At 35.6% G+C, this 17,488-nt stretch overlaps 1 protein-coding gene across 5 annotated transcripts in view; it reads right to left on the bottom strand.

Moving 5' to 3' along the window:
* Positions 1–17,488, bottom strand: part of AP3B1 (adaptor related protein complex 3 subunit beta 1) — a 167,730-nt gene that overhangs the window by 110,033 nt on the left and 40,209 nt on the right. For 3 of the 5 annotated variants that reach the window (XM_082336830.1, XM_082336832.1, XM_082336833.1), the window contains 2 exons: positions 16,977–17,042; positions 12,348–12,527 (listed from right to left, as the gene is read on the bottom strand). In XM_082336830.1, coding sequence (XP_082192956.1) covers positions 12,348–12,527; positions 16,977–17,042 — 246 coding nt within the window. The remainder of the gene's footprint in view (positions 1–12,347; positions 12,528–16,976; positions 17,043–17,488) is intronic. The other 2 variants (XM_082336831.1, XM_082336834.1) reach the window with 1 other exon arrangement.

Genomic DNA, 17,488 nt, shown 5'->3' with positions numbered 1-17,488 from the left:
AGATAAGATTTTAGCTATCTTCCAGAGCCCCTTCTGATATTTCTAGGAACCACTCTCAAAAGAGGTCCGGATAAGCTAAGTTTTGAAGGTAAGAAGAGTTTTGGGACTATTCAGTAGTTGGTGAATCTGACTGCAATGCCAAAACCTTCTTAGCCAACCAAGATCATCAGTCCACTTGCTGTATCATTAACAGTATCCTTGGAAAAGGGAAATGGTAGAAAATGTATAGAACAGTTCCCTACTTAAAGAATTAATGATGTATCCAAGAGAGATGTGAAATGTTGATGTTGTGTGTGAAGATACCTACCTAAATCCTTCCACATGCTTCACAGATCGGTTTCAGAACACTAGAATAGACCTATCTTTGGTCTATCAGAGAAAACCAAAAATTATCCTCAAGACGGCTCAAAAAGCCAAGTAGATGAGCTGTGACAAGTTTCTGACAGATAAGCATACCTCAACCAATCACACTTGTTAATAACCACATGCTGGCAGAAGTATCCATCCTTTCCACAATAGGAAGTCCTTGAATAAGATACAGATATGTCAGTACAGGTAAAGCTTGACACGAATAATTGCTAGTGGTCTAAAAAAAGGCACAATCTCACATGGTAAAAATATTTGAGAAATGAAAGCGTAACTGACATAATATGCAGCCTGGCTGGAGAAAGGCCTTAGAAGGCACAAAGCCCAACTTTGCCACAGATTTTCAGGTACTAACTGAATGAGAGCAAGTTATAACTTTCATCTTATTAAGCCAAAGAATAAAGGGACCACATTATCCACTCCATAAATAATGGCTTCCTTTCAAGTACCAACCAGCCATCAAAGTATATTCACTTTTTCTTAGGTAGGCTGCCATTGTAACCAGTTATGTGATAAAGTCTTGTGCTACTGTGAATCGACTAACAGGACCTAGTAATGATCTGATGAGATGCTCTGATGGCCATGTGAAAGTAGGGGAGTACTTCAAGTGCCTAAGTATAAGTATCTAGTGCCATTTTATACTCCCTCAAGTATGAGAAATATCTGCATGGGTCTGGCAGATTCTGAAGGTATGGCGCCTACAGGAGATTCCTAACAACTGAAGACTAGTCAGGGCATCTTGTGGCATTTAGAACAACACTAGACCTTCAGATAAATTAATCATATCCTGGTTTCTCTAAAGGTTAAAAGCTTCAGATACTTCCCCTTCTGTAGGACAAAATTAATGAAGCAAATCAAACTCTTTTCCTATTTAAAAGTAGCTATTGAATCTTTTATTGTTACATTGAAGGAAAACACATTTCCAGCACCTAACAAATTCCTGCTGATGCTCTTGTGTGCAGTCATTGGAAAGGAATGGGCTGGGGATTACAAGACAGGTGAGAAACAAACTGGATCACAGTACCAGGATGCATGTTACAGTAATGGTTACAAACTGTAGCTATTTCTGAATGGACAGAAAGCAGAAGGTGACTTTGCTGTCACCAGACCAGAACAGCGTGTTCTGTGTGGTCTCAGACATGACGCATTTACAGCTTTCAGGAACAAAGTTAGTTAAAAATGAATGAGAATTTTAGAAACTTAATTTCTCCCTTCTACCATATATAGAATATAAAAAGATTCTGGTAATGAAGTAGCAGTCTGGGATATGACCTGTGTTCTAACAGGAAAGAATTTGTAAGGAGGCTTCCTGAAGAAATGTACAGTGATAGGACCAGAAGGCATATGTCCATTACTCCCTTCTAAATTAAGTCAAAATAGACAGAACACTTTCAGTCCAAAGGTCAGCAAACACAGAATGCAATGATTAGGTAGTGTGGTATATAAATAATAATACATAGCCTATATTATTTATATAAAATATTAATCTAAAATTATCACACTACCAAACATCACATTCTATCACTCCACCAGGAACCAGACCTGTTGCTCCTACACAAATGAAAAAGTACACATGCATTTTCAGTTACATGAACAACAATGTAATAATGAAGAACCAATAAAGATTGCAAGATTATAATGATATTACTCTGATATGTTTGAATATTATTATTTTTACTTCAATTATAACCACAGTCTATTCATTACCATTGGGACAGAGAAGTCAGGAAGAAAACCTGAGGTTTTGGTTGGATTTGTAGAACTATGCAGATCTGAAGCCACTGAAACAGACTTGGACTCCTACAGAGCCTTCTTCTGAGGATCATTTTTCGTATTATAACTATTCAAATGAGTCTGCTGGAATTATACTGAAAATGTAATATATTAATACAGTTATATAAAAGATATTATATAATTCCAATAAATTACAATAGAAACTGGTACTTCAGTTTTAAGTTTTAGATGAAAGCTATCCTGTCCTGGTCAAATGATATTTCATGGTTCCTTGCACACAATTATATTCATGGATTTTTAAAGTTTATTTATCTAAAGAGATAAACGTGCTTTCAGCTAATAGAAATTGAAGTGAGTATTAATGGAAATGGTAGTTGTGACAAACTGAAGAAATATTTGGGTCACACTGTGACTTATATTTTCTGATTCTAACCCTCACTCTATAACCTTCATACTGGGCTAACAGTCACACAATGTTGAAAATGAATCTATTTTTCAAATGCAAACATCTGCCAGGAAATTATGCCATCTGAAAAAGGGTTTACAATGTGACTGCCATTGAAATTTCTCACCAGACTTTCTATAATTCAATGGCCAATATAGTCTCAACCATCTATTAATATAAAAAGCCAAGAGACACAAGAAAGAGGCAGGTTGAGAATCCATGATCTAAAACTGCAGGAAAAGAACGGAATAAGAAGTTTTCAAAAAAGAAAACTCCTCCCTTCTTTTCTGCCCTCACTGTGTTGATACAAGTAGATGCTCTTTCCTGTTTTTGGGGTATTGACCAAAACCAGGGCATTTTCACAGAAGAGATATTGCACTCAGGAATAACTGTTTTCCCACAGATTTCATCTCACTGGGACACAGAAGTTCTGAGGTGTTTTTGAGTTCAATTAATCCCTTCACTAAAAAGGCTTTGAATTTTTTTTTATCACCAGGTTGTTTCAAAGAGGTTAAACAGTTGAGGGAAGGGAGGAGTACAACTTCTAGAGTTATGTTTCATAAGGGCTCAAGATTGTGGCAATGGTCTCATGGTCTAAAGATCAGCCACACAGTTCCATGACCTAAAGCATTTGGACTTCAGTATCATCCAAACCCAGGTGATCTCATGACAATTATGCATTACCAGTAAGAAAGGACTGCATCAGCATGTGACAAGTTCAAAGCTGCAAGAAATAAGATTTAAATTAGGTGAGATTATCAACAGTTTCTATTCTTGTTTTAAAACACTAGCTTTAGTCTCAGTTCAGTTCCAACAAACAAGAAAGCCATTGCACAAAATCCTCCAGTATCTTCCTGATACTCTTAGCAGTTTGCTTACTATGATGTTGTAACACCCCTGTAAACCGCTATCCTAGGGCAACTTTGAGACACTATTCTGTTAAAGGATTCATCTTCCAAGTCAGCTTACCTTGCGGTATCAATAGCATGTTGCATGGAGTTGCATACTTCATACTCACAAAAACATTTTCACATTTCTTTAGAAAAGCTAAATTTTAATGTGGATAAGGAATGCACAATACAATTCTACTAGTTTGGGGAGATTTTATATGCAATTCAAAAAAGCTTTTGATATAAAAAGCTTCCAATTTGTAAATACAGTGAGCTTGATACCTAAGCTACACAAAGGTACCAAGACACCTACTCTAGCTTGAGAATCAGATTGTGGCAAATGAAATTTAACATTAAGGCATTTTCAGTCACAACATTGTTCTTAGCTTAACTTCTGGCATATATAAAAGTTACATGATAAACAATAAATAAATCAAGCTTCATTTGTGGTTTACTACATCTTTTCCTCTCATATACATATTCTAAGACTATATCCCTGCATATTCTCATTTATACAATACCATCTATATTCCCAGTGCGGATGTACATGTTTATTTCATTCTTTAAAAATAAACCCCAATTTTCCGATATAGTATAAGTATGTAAACTCATTAGTTACATGAAAGACTCTTCAAAACCTCTTCAGTCCAGCCTTACAGTGGCTTTTAAAAACTCGCTTAACCAATAACATAGTTTTGAATACAAACTCAAAAATGTAATGAATTAAAAGACTTCATGAAAAACTAAAACAAACAAACAAACAAAAAATCCCCAAATGTTCTTCAGAAAGCTTGTACTCATAGAAGTTTTATATTACAGCTCTGAGACAAGAGCATTGCACAGGTGGAAGCATGGGTTTGAGGACCACTGAACATTAAATTTTTCCCAATATATCACAATTACAGGAACATCTGTGCTAAGTAACTTCATACTGAACTAATGTGAAAACTCAAGAAGTGTTCAAAAGCTCATTCTCATCTCTATAAGAAGCAGCAACTAAGTCCAGGACTGCTGTCTAAAAATAGGGGCTAAGAGTTAAATATGCTGCAGTAATTAACATCTTTCTGCAACAACCCCAAATTCCCAATTATTGTTGTAACAAAATCTCACGATACTTGCAGCTAGAATTAAAACAATCAATTATGATTTTTAGATCACTGTAATTTATTCAAAACAGTTCTGTTCTCCTCAAAATGGAAGTGAGGCATAAAATAGCTTTCTCTTGCCACAAAAACCCTCTCATTTCAATAGTATGTGGAAAAGGTATGATAATGAGAGCGTAAAGACAGATAGATTTGCAAAGCAAAGAAGAGAAAAAAACATTTAGAACATAAGAAGAGAGGAAGAATAGAAAATACAAGGAAAAATAAGAAGGGATAAAATACACATTGCAAAAATAAAATGGAGAAGGAAAAAAGATGAAAGGATAAATTAAAGGGAAATGATACCATCTGCTTCTAGCTGAAAGTTCCCCATTTTTTCCCCCTCATTTGGAAACTTGTGGAATTTGGAACTTGTATTCAGAAGTTTGGTTAAATGCTTGAGCAGTTTTTAGGCTTTTTATGATGGTTAAGGTTTAATCTCAGTTTAAGTATCTGGAGAGGCAGTATAAGCCATCCCATCAAGATCGCAAGCACTTACGAACCAACTGCTGAGCAAAAGTATTCTTCCATAGGGTTGCACAATAAGTGAACCATGAAGAAAAACAGGTAATTGTTAGTTACTTTGGGGCTGCAACCAAGAGAAGGGTAGTAGTCACCACCTGTCATGATTTATATACAAGGTATGGAGGAACAGGGATCTCACAGATCTTCAGCCTGTACAGGACTGTAATGGTCCACAGTGCCCCTCCTTTTCTAGTGTTCCTAATATACCCTCTAGTTACACCAAATCATGTATACTTACTCCTTAAAACAATTCAACTCTTTTCTCTCTGGAAAAAATGCATATGATTTTAAAGGTAAAGTCAAAGAGACCAAAGGGATCTTCCCCATTTCCCACACATGCAAACATGCTCGTATCTTTATTTTAATTCTGGTTTATGTAGCTTTAGGATTGTTTACTGTTACTAAAATGTTTGTCCAACATTTAAACCATATTTGGACTACAGCCCTAGCTCTAGATATTAGTTAGGAGCCTCAAATTTTCAAGACACAAAATGACCTGAAATCTTAGAAGAATGCTAACCATACTGGTACTTAGATTGGCGGTCTGAAAGATGAAAGTTTCTTATCCTCACCAGAAAGTCTGCCCTACTAATGTAAACATCATCAATGGACATTAAATCCTGTATTCCAGGATTTTTTTCCTTCATCGTAATGCATAAATAGGCAAAGGAGCTGAAAGCATCTTAAAATATCTGTTGATTTGCTTCAGTGATATTCTCACACCAACAACTGGTGGTATATTTATTCTGATGGTAAAAGCCATGATGGAAAAGCATGTGTTGCTACCATTCGGGCCTAAGTTACTCCCAGTCTTCTTGTCTGGCATTTTTCCAACCATAAACTGGAACATACGTGTAGATACACTGTCCAAGAGATGGATGATCCAAGATAATTTGAAATTTTTTATATTTACTCTTCCCCATGGTCCTTCAGGGATATGCCATAACCAATCAAGAATTCTACCTGATACTACAAACAGAAGTGTACAGGCTCAGACTCAGGAGACTAAAGCTTCCTCAAAGCAGAGGTCTGACCTCACATAGGTCTTCCTCACACAGAGGAAAAATGAAACAAAGACTTACTTTTGCAAAGAAGGAGCTAAGGAAGCTTATTCTGCACCTCTTCTAATTATGCAGAGAAAACCCTGGTATAGCAATGAAAAGGCCACACAAGTTACTAGACAGAGAATAATATCCCACAGATAGATGCCCAGAACAGAATTTATGAATATTTTGGCATCCAGGAAGGCCCTAAAGTATTCTAAGACAGCATTCATTTCATATTGCTCACACAATTTTCTATGATTAAATATCATCGAAATGGCCAAAATTAAAGCTAGAAACTTTGATAGCTCATGGGCTGATGGGGGTCTGGTATATCTGATATTTAAATTAAAAATGATTAGCAGTTATACAGTTGATATTTAGATTTCTATAAAAATATTTCAGTGTTTCACTCCAATTAATTTTCATCTCCGCAGGTCAATGATCTAGGCAGAGAAAAACAATTTTAACAACTTATTTGCAACAGATGGCTAGAATGCCTCTTATCCTATATATAAATAATAAAAAAACCCTCATCCTGAGTCAAGAAGGTAAGACTACAGCATTGGATGGAGTACATAGAAACTTTGCTGCTCAAGTTTATGGGAAAAGCAGGGATTACTTTCTTAATTTGAGTTGATACAGATGTACTAGAGAACTTGCCTACACAGGTTCTACCCACTGCTGCTATTCCACTTCAAGTTTGTCATGGGACTAACGGAAACCACAGCAATACACTTTGCTGCAAAGATAAATAGCATTTTTATCTACAGACAGTACTTCTCTTTTGCCAGCAGTAAGTGCTTGGCAGCCACAAAACAAAGCAAATCAGGAAATTCACATGGCTGAAATTTAACCCTCCCTGTCCTTTCGTTATTCTTCTACTGGATCAATTCCTGTATCTAGATTGCCTTAGAAACACTACCCCTAACACAAGGGAAGGGAGGGAGATGAGGGAGAGAAGGCAGAAAGACAATCATGTTCCCTTTCAGTGTCAGAAGAGACTATTATACAGTGATCCTGAAAATAGCCTCAGATTAGATCCACAATGACCAGAAAGTTTTGTTTAGAATTTCAAGTAATCAACTTTCCACAATCAACTTAAGGCCATTTTTTGTTATAAATGGATGGTCTTAAGTTATTCCCATCTTATTAAGTAGTACACCTGGTAGGGAAAAATAAAACTGGTATTACAGCAAAATAGCTAGCCATGCCCCAAATGCTTCACCAAGTATCTTCAAATAAGTGAATTTGGTATTAAACATTACCCCCTCCTTGTGTATACCTAAAAGAACCTGGTCAGGGAGCACTGCACTCTGACAAAAAGGGCAACAGAAACTGAATCTAGAATCCTCCAATTCAGACTGAGGATTCTGACAGGTATATTAGGAATGGAATGAATAAGTAGTATAACACATAACTTCACTGTGCACTAGTTTTCCTAAATTTAATCTTTTGATCTTATCAGCCAACTCAGGCTCAAGTAAATCTACTGATCTATGTGGTTTCACACTTGCATCTGAAGAGGTCAGCTTAATGGAAGCTGAAAATGAGATGACTGCTTTTGATCTCTGAGGAAGAAAATTCTCTAGCCTCATAATCTTTTAGGGCAGGGGAAAAAATAATAAAAAAAAAAATCAGCAAAACTGTAATCTCGTAGAACCATACAGCACAAATATCTACAATGAAACTCCAGGAAGGTCTACAATGTACTAATACATAACATACCTTCATTAATTTTATCCTAAAAGATTGTATGCTATTCTCAATATTTCTTAAATGTGTTCAACTATCTACATGTCCCTACTCATCGTCTTATTGCAGGAGAGCATAATAAAACTTCTAAATTGTCTACTGAGAGGCTGAGAACAGAAGAAGGGAAAGGTGTATTCCGGTTGATTCATTATTAAATGAATGATTTACATACAAAATATTTTTAAAGTACTTTAGGTTGTTTCATTTTTATCACTTTACCTAGGTAATTCACCTAGTTAACAGGAGGCTATCAACCTGAATACACCTTACCTTTCTTCTGTTCTCAGCCTCTCAGTGTAGGCTTTAGAAGTTTTATTATGCTCTCCTGTAATAAACCAGCAGAGCTGATTCAGAATACTCTTTAGGGAGTTAACAAGTTCTACAAAAGTTAGGGATAGACAGTATTCCCTGTATGCTGTGCCTGAAGCTTTATCATTTACAACTACAGTTCACTCAATGCGCGCCCCAACCAAGGGAACAAAAAGTAAATATTTAGAGCAGTACTAGACACTGCTGAGCCATCCTAAGTAGCCATGAGACACTTGATTTCACCACACATAACCATGACCTTTATGGAATACACTAAGAATTCATAACTATAAGACACTAAGAAAACACTACAAGAGCAGGAAACATTTTAAAGCATTTAACAAAAGACTAGAGATCACAGAATGGTTGAGGTCAGAAGGGACCTCAATATTTTGTCACTGCTAGCAATCAAAATAAATATTTTCAATGTGTTTCTTCCTGTAATTCCTTGAGAGCCAGGCTACTTTCCATGATTCATGGTTTTAGGTATATAGATTCAAAGACTTGCTATTTTTCTCCTAAAAGTCCTTATTCTTCTAGATCATTTTATTCAGGCTTAATTTCTGCCTCCCCATCAGTTATGTCAAATTCTGAGCACTTTAAATTGAGCAATACTTCAATAATTAATCCTAAAAGTGTAAGCCTGAGACATGCTTCTCATAAGTACTTGTTTATAAATAACTTTGTTATGACTGAAGCCCATGATCAATCTGAATTCACCATTTTTTTCCAATCTTAATTGAACACCAAGAAGGTTTATTTCTGTAACCTGCAATTATCTAAAGTGAAGCTGAGCAGCCTTGAGATTCACTGTTTTTTTGCAAGACTACAGCTCCCAGCTCCATTTTGCTCTCTACAATGACCATCTAAACTTCTGACCAAGTCACCTGTTCTTAGAAGACACCCTCCCAGACGGCGCACACATTTCGTGGTGGATCTATATACCAGGACAGCCAAAGCAGCCACTATCTCCTGTGATCCTCATCTCCTTGCAGAAATAGGGATGGCTGAACAGCTTGAAAATCAGTTCCTGAACTGCTAGACTGCAACTCAGTGCATTCATGGAAACCAACAGCAACTTTATTTTAAACATCTTCATGCATTAGGCTGCAAGCTGTAACGGTTCAGGAGTTGTTCGCAAACAACTCAGCAGTCCCGACAACTCCTGCGACAAGGGCAGGGCAAAACATTTAAGCTGGGATGCATTACAGTGTTATCTGCCATCAAATATGTCGCTTCCCAGAAAACTGTTTAAATTGTTCTTCCCAGTTAGTTCTGAGCAGGTATTTTCCGTCCAGAATATGAGTGTCTTGCTCTCATTCCAGTTAATGCATGTTAAAGCTGAATCCAGTTCATATGGAAAAAAGATTATTCCGAAACTGCTATTCACACATAACTACTTCAAAAACACCCTCTAAGTATTTCAAGACAAATAGGATAAACTAAGGATATTCTTCCTCACAGTGTTCGTAATCAGAATTAAAAATTCTACCCTTCAGAGAAACTAAAAATAGGAATATAAAACTAAGTATTCTTGGTTAATGGGTAATTCGGTTAAAGTTTTGCAACAATTTTAAGCATATTGCTTAAAAAAGGATTTTTGTCCATAACTAGTAAGTATTCAAAATTTTTCTTTAGGTTTCTGAATGCAAAAGAAATCAGTTCAAAACATTACACCATTACATGTTGGGAATTAGCTCAACTTGAACAAAAGCAGCATACGGTTCTCAAAAAGTCAGGTAAATTTTAGTGAATAAAAATGCAAATATGCATTTTAGCAGCCTTGAATTTATTAATCTGATAGGTTTAATTTCCATTTTCCTGCATCAGCTTTATTTATAAAGTGTCGTGCCCTATAAATATGCTGTTATTTTCTATAGTCAAGCACCCTCTTAACAAATCTTCTCATTAATATGTAAATTTAAAGTCAATCGGTCTTCTCCCTGACAGCGCCATGAATTCCTAGTGCACTGTATAATCGGCTTTGACTTGGCATCCACTATTTATCATCAAAGATGTCAGTTAGAAAAATTATGGAAAATGCACTGCAATTGATATGACTGCAATCTACTTTGTCAACACTTAATTGTTCCTCAAATCATACATTTACATATAAACAGCCTAAATACTGATCCATAATGATGCAAATAAACTAAATTAAAAAACTCTTCTACTACACAAGATGGCCTGTTGTATGATGAGTTAATTTGAGAACCTATTGACAAAGGCATGCATTTCAACTAGCCCCAGAAAAAATTTCTGCTAATTTAATTGCTGAGTAGGTAGACAAACTAAATTTTGCACTAAAGCTCATGAAAGTGGAAACAAAGTGTTATTAATACTATGCCACTGATGACCAATTTTAGGTTGACACGGGCAGTATTGTTACACAAACCTTTTACACTCCTCAAGCAGAAGCCACAGCAACAACTGTCATCCATCTGGTTTCAGTGGAAAAAGTACGTTAGGGTCTTAAAGAAACCTAATCCCATCAAGACCTCCAAAGGACAGGAGGTATGACAACATGACAGGAGGTCATCCTCTTCTTCTACTCTTCCTTTGTCCAATCACAAACTAAAACTGGCTTAAACCAATTGTGAAACTGTAGCTTTAGGCAAAGAAAATTATCAATTTTGATTCTTTCTAAAGGTCAGAGAGAAGAATGCAAGTTACTTTCTTTCAATAAGCAACATGTAATAAACACTCTGCCTCAAGAACATTAGGAAAACATATCACTGAAGTGTCTCATTATCTAAAAACACTTTCCTTATTTTAAACAATTTTCTGGAAAGATGTGTTCTTACAAACAATTTAATTTTCATCTGAAATGAAAAAGGGACTTCCAGAACCCAACTGGTAGTGAAAAAAATATGACTCTACTTCAGACATTTTTGCTATGTTTCTAGTTTTCTAATCATTATAACCCCTGCTTATTTAAGAAGTGAGTATAACTGTAAAGTAAATCAGGCTGAAATTAGCCGTTTGTCCAAATACATCTCCTTATAATTATTTTCACATAATAAATTACACATATATTAACATAAATGCCACTGCATTCAGTCTGATACAAACCACAATAATCTGCACTGAAACAACGTCTGAACAGAAGTATTAAGACACATAGCTGAGCTATAGCAGAACTACTTCAGTCTAAAGAAATACAGAGAAATTTAAAAAAAAAAATCAAATGATGAAACTTTCTCTCAGATTCTGGGATCACCTTATATTCATTACAAGTAGGTACCCCAAACATCCTTTTATGCAACTCTACAAAGTCCATCTCCAACTAGTGCTGTAAAACAGTATATATATCAAAGAATATGTACATCTTTAAACATGAACTAGTTTCAAATGAAATGGTAAAACGTAACAGTAGTAACACCCCCAAGCCTGTAATAAACGCAAACAATTGGCACTGTGGAGCAATTTTATACAGTTCTTTCCAGAAGTATTCTGTCTTTTAATTTCAATTGTTATTCAGAGTTAAATCCCTATTGAAACCAATGTTATGAGAATCAATTTCTTGAGCTGTCTACTTTTTTGTTGTTAGAAGTGATAGGATCTGTACCTTGAATATCCCTTTTTATAAATTTTAAGTAAGAGTATATTCATATTTACATAACATAAATGAAAATACCACAACATTTTTTACATTGCACATTTCAAAAACATATATTCAAGTCTTCACACAGTACCTCAGCACATTAACAAAGCTGAGACACGTAATGTAATGTTCACCATGCTGTGATACTGGGTATTCATATCTACAAAGAAAGTAGATTCCACGCAGTTTCCGGACAGAATGGCAAACCTTTCTAGCTCTGACTCACATAAAATCTCCTAGAGCAAAGAGCCACGTCACTCAAAGAACCACAGAAAAAGGACTCTCTCTGCTGCCCAGGGGATGTACCTGGGGTAAATCAGAACAGGTTATAGCCTGGAAGGAGAATTATCATGCTCTGAAGAAAGGTGGATGTCTTGTGGTAGTGAAGCCTTAGAGACCTAAGACGTAAGCATTTGATTTCTGTTTTTATTGAAGTCTGCATAAAAATGCATCTTAAAAGACTACGTATGTCCAATAATGGAAATAATTCAGAATGCAAGCACACAACAGCAATTTAAGAAGTCACAAACTTACCTTCCACGGGCTTACAAACTGTGTACGTGCGTATCGAGTTAACATGTGGATTATAACAACTTGACCCCACTCTTCCACGTCAACCAACAAGTTACAAAGCTTTCGGTAGTTCTTGTGAATCAGATCTATTCTATCTGGACACACTTCCTCAAATGCCATCACAACGCTCCCGGCTACCAGCTAGAAAACAAAATATAAACCAGAAGGTCACTGTTCCTTCTACAGTTCATCCACAAGTGAGAATCAGAATTAATACTAGCAATTCTCAGCAATTTCAAATAGTTTCTATTCAGTGAAAAGAAACAACGATGACAACAAAAAAAACCCTAAGCCCACAGAAAAGGTATGTTATTTAAAATAGAATTGGGGTAAGTTTATTAGAACAGAGAAAAAATTTGCTGTTTCTATTACACACATAAATCTTGGCTCCCAGCCCTGAAGACACAGTGCAATGTAAGCATAAATTTTTTTTCTTACAGGTATAGTTTCCAAATAAATTATCAGAGAACTTGCAATTAACTCAGAAAAAACAAGAAACAACAAGAAGTATAATACAGTGATATGCCCAACAAGATCTACTGGGATTCTCTTATCAAAACTGGCGTGATCAAACTAAAGAGGAACCAGGGTAAGTTTCCCAGCACTACTGGGATCCAAACTTCTCTCTTGAGATGGCCAAATTAACTGTTATATGAAATTTTATATTTAAGAGTTTCATGAATACACTTTGCAAAAAAAAAAAAAAAAGGCATAAAAATCAGCAATACAATACAGATATATTAATACTTTTCCTCAAAGAACACAAGCAGAATTTCTGCATGTTGTTCACCACTTCCTTAGCAGTTCCAAAATTACAGGAATGGATCGTTTATGCCCTGCTATGTCCTCACACAATTTTTTGCCTCCATAAGTAATAAATCTTTATATATACACAAAAATCCTCTTACTGACTATGATTATAAAAACAGATTTGTTTTCATGACAAAATGAAATAGATTCTCAACATTCTAACACCTCAAGGCTTATTGAAACCTTTAAAAATAAAGAAAGGAAATATATATTGGCATTCCTGTCAAAATTCTGGCAGCAGGCTACTTTAACTGTGGGAAAACCTCAAAAGCTGACCATGCATTATAAGGACATGTCATTGTGTGCCTTGAATTACTGTTCTTTCTCTTCTAATTGCTTTAATTAAGATTTGTTTTGTGTCAGAGCACATGTTAAGTCAAATAACTAAAATGATGAGACTTTATACGAAGGAGCTGATATGTATGCAGTTAGCATGCATGCAGTATAGCCTTCTGGCAGCAAATTAATGTCATATTCTATCTGAGCACTGGGGATCTGCATTTCAACCTCTAAAATTTCCCCAATGACTTAAAGTAAGCAATTAAATAGAAGTGCAGTTTATTGAAATGGTACTTTTTGAGAAATATTAAATACAATGATATTCATATGTTACATTTTTCTCCCTATATTTGGCTGACATTTCGTTTATTAGTATGTGCCCAACATTACAATTGAAAGAAAACAGCTCAGAATATAGTCTTGCTATTATGCTAAACAAGTTTCAGGCTCTGTGGGGATTTTATGAATTACCAATAAGAATAAACGTGAAGTTGCATTTATTGTCTCCAGCCCTGTCCACATACTGGTACCTGCTGGTCCCAGCAAGTATACAACTCATTCCAGGGAGCAAAATTTGATTATTTGATAGAGCTAAATAAAACACACTTTACATCTAAAATAATTTACTATTTTTTGCTGTATCACAAAAACAATATCTCTTTTTTTATGTTGTTGTACTAAGCTTTCTTCTTAATAACGAGCTGCAGTAAGCTATTCTGTAATTAAAAACTGCTGCAAGCTGATGCTTAGGTGTGGGTTCAAAGCTCAGCAGCAGACAGTGGTTAACTCCAGGCAAATCACTATCAGTCCTGAGTAGGCATTCAGTTAGGCCAGATAAGCTGAGGATGGAAGAGAGGAAGGGTGGGAAGAGTTATCTGTTACAACTAGCTTGCAGCAAAGCAATTTTATCAGGATGCAAAACCCTGAACTACAGTTAAGGCCAACTTGCAGAGGACAGTAAGATGGACCTGAAGTTTTAAAAGAAAACACTTGTAGAACACAGAGATTTTTTTTTTTAGGTCATTGTCCCGCAGACTTTATTGTGAGTATTATGCTCCTCCACACTACAGGACAGTATAAGGTTTCTTGACAGGTTTGATGTACAAGGGGAGAAAAGGGAAGAAAAGGAGGAAGGAAAGGGGGGGGATACAGAGAGACTAACACACAGATCGATTTATGACTGTAAGAATAGTCGCAGCCTAATATTTAAAAACACCATTTTAGGTTCATAGGTGAAGGATGACACAGATGCCGGTGTCCGACTGTAGTTGTAGAGCGCATACCCTTGCCTTTTACTGCTACTAGTACTGCACACACATTTTGCAGCATTTCTCTTTCATTTGGATATGATACAGTTTGAAAGCTGACATAAAATAATACATAAAACACTAAAACTGAGCACATATCCTATGAACAGCACTGGCTTTTTAAAAGTTCAGTTACTGTGAGTAAAACACAACAATTTGATACAAGAAATAGTCATCCTGAAATACAGGAATTCTAAATAGTTACTTATTTCAATTCATATCAGTCACCTACTCAAGTTTACAATGACAATGCTGCCACTTGTGAACGCTTAAAGGATATTAATAAAAATTTGAACCTACACTATGAAATGCAAGAAGTGCACTGGATGAACAAGCATTTTATTCCTGTGGCGAGTCCCTAGATTTACAAGTTAATACAGGAATTGCCATACATCGTGACACTATTAAAGATCATGCCTCTCTTCCCATTATTGCATTTTCCAAAATTAGGCTTTTCATTTGAAAGGGGGGAAAAAAAGTAAGAAGGTAAGACAGATTGAAAATGCCCTGGTAAGAGGAGGATTTATCTGAGAAAATTTCCGAACGCTTTCTTAATAAGAGATTATTTTCTAGTTGACAGTTTCCCCTATAGTATGATCCTACTATACATCTAAACATCAGAGGAACAGCTAATAATCTTTGTTTATTAAATGCCCAACATTCCATAAAAATATTTAGAATTAAAACAAAATGATCCAATCAGAATATAAAACCAAAAAATATCGGTTTCCAAAAAACAGTCAGTTAATTTCCATCTCACTGTGTCAATAGTAGCTTTTTGTATAAGGAGAAAATATAAATCACTCCAACAAAACTAGCAATGAGCTCATCAAATTCAAATGCTGCTTTCCATTTATGTATTTTTTATATTAAAGCAATAAACATGGTTCATTTGTCTTCCACTGGTTGCCACGTTTTTCTGTGCTGTTGCTATGAACTTCAGCCATTAGCTGTGCTCCAAGGTAAACTACATGAACCATCAACAAAAGTGACACCCAATCTATGGAGTTCATATTTTCTCCAGATTATCTATGCTAGTTGACAAGCTGGTAATGAAAAAAATCACAGTAAGCAAATGGTTCCTCTAATAACAATAAATTTTCTATAAAATTATGAAGGGTACAAAACGTTTCCTTGCATCTATTTTGTCATGAATTCTAATTAACGCTGCGAAAACCTGAGTGCTGGGTCATCACAAGAAGTGCATCGAGGTTTGATTGATAATACAGTGAATCTTGGCCTATGCTGCCAAGATTCCTCTCTCTTAAATTAATGGCCACCCCACCTGCCCTAATCATACAGCCCAAATGATATTCCCCTTCTTATTTCAATTTTCTGGAGGCAAGGAAACTGGAAAAGATCAGTCATTTATCTTCTAATAGCTGGATAATAGATCTATCACAATAAAACATCTGCACAAACTCAGTAATTTTTTTCCACAAAAATGAAGCTTTTACCAACATTAAATCAATAAGTTAAGAAAACATTGTCTTATCCACACATTCTGGTTCTTAAACTAAAACATTAACTTAATAACAGAAGCCTACTGTTAAAAAGTAGACAGATTTCTTTCCCCATTATCCCCAAATACACTGCTTTAGTTTAAAAGATCAAGATCTTCATTGCAAAGCCATTACCAATTCATAGGATCATTTTTTAATGCAAGGGGTCTCACTGCACAAGAATCTGTGCTTCATCTAGTAACCATGCAGTCTGGAAAAGAAATCTCAATACTCACATATTTGTTTGTTTGGGTCTTTTCACACCCAAAATAGAATTTATACTAGGTTGCATCTGTTATATTTAGGAATAAATTTTCACAACAGAACAGAATAATAAATTTATTTAAATATTAGAAGTAGTTTAATGTGATTAAAATATTCTCATTAAAGGAAAAAGTATTATTTAAGCAGAGGCTAAAGGAAAATTTAGCCTTTAGAAAAGAGTGTAAATCTTAATTAGCAATAAACAGATTCCATGCAATAAGCTAATTTACTGTCAGTCTTCACCCAAAATTTGCCTCTATCCCTTCCCATATTACTTTACAACAGAAGTTTCTGGGGACACAACATCAGGAGTACCTCCTTAGGAATCAATAAGTATCTGCAAGTCTGGCCAACATGTTTTGAAATTTCTCTCTAACGTGCTTCTGCCTTAGAAGAGTTCAAAAGCAGTGCTGCACTTTGTATACTACCTGGTCCCAGAACAGGAGAGCACAAAATATATGGGGCCACATACGAACCCAGTTCTCTGGGTGGGGCTGAAAAAAAAAAATTTTATCATGCAGCACATGCATTTATATTTCCACACAAACACCATAAACCTTCCTTATAACAGAGGTATCTGCCCAAACAAAATAAAATCAGACCAAAGTTAAAGACAGAAACCTGCAATAAATTTGGACATTTTTAATATGCCCAGCATCCATACAACTACATCCCAGCTACATTCTGCCTTCTCTTTTTAGATGCAGTTTTAGGTACACTTTGGGATGCCTTAGTTTGGACTGAGGAACACAAGTCACAAGTTCTTTTTGCTTTACGGGTCTGGACAACAGACATGATTCCTTTTCAATATCAACATGGATTATTTTTTTTTTTTTAACTGCTGTAACTCAGGTATCATTAATAAACTTGATTTTTATTGTTGTTTACATAATCAGAGCTGTAAAATACCCAGGCTACAAACACAATGCAGTTCTACAGT

Source organism: Platalea leucorodia (genome assembly GCF_965183815.1).
Source record: "Platalea leucorodia genome assembly, chromosome: Z".
Lineage (NCBI taxonomy): Eukaryota > Metazoa > Chordata > Aves > Pelecaniformes > Threskiornithidae > Platalea > Platalea leucorodia.
Note: the sequence above shows the minus strand (reverse complement) of the source record. Positions and strands in the feature narration are given on the sequence as shown.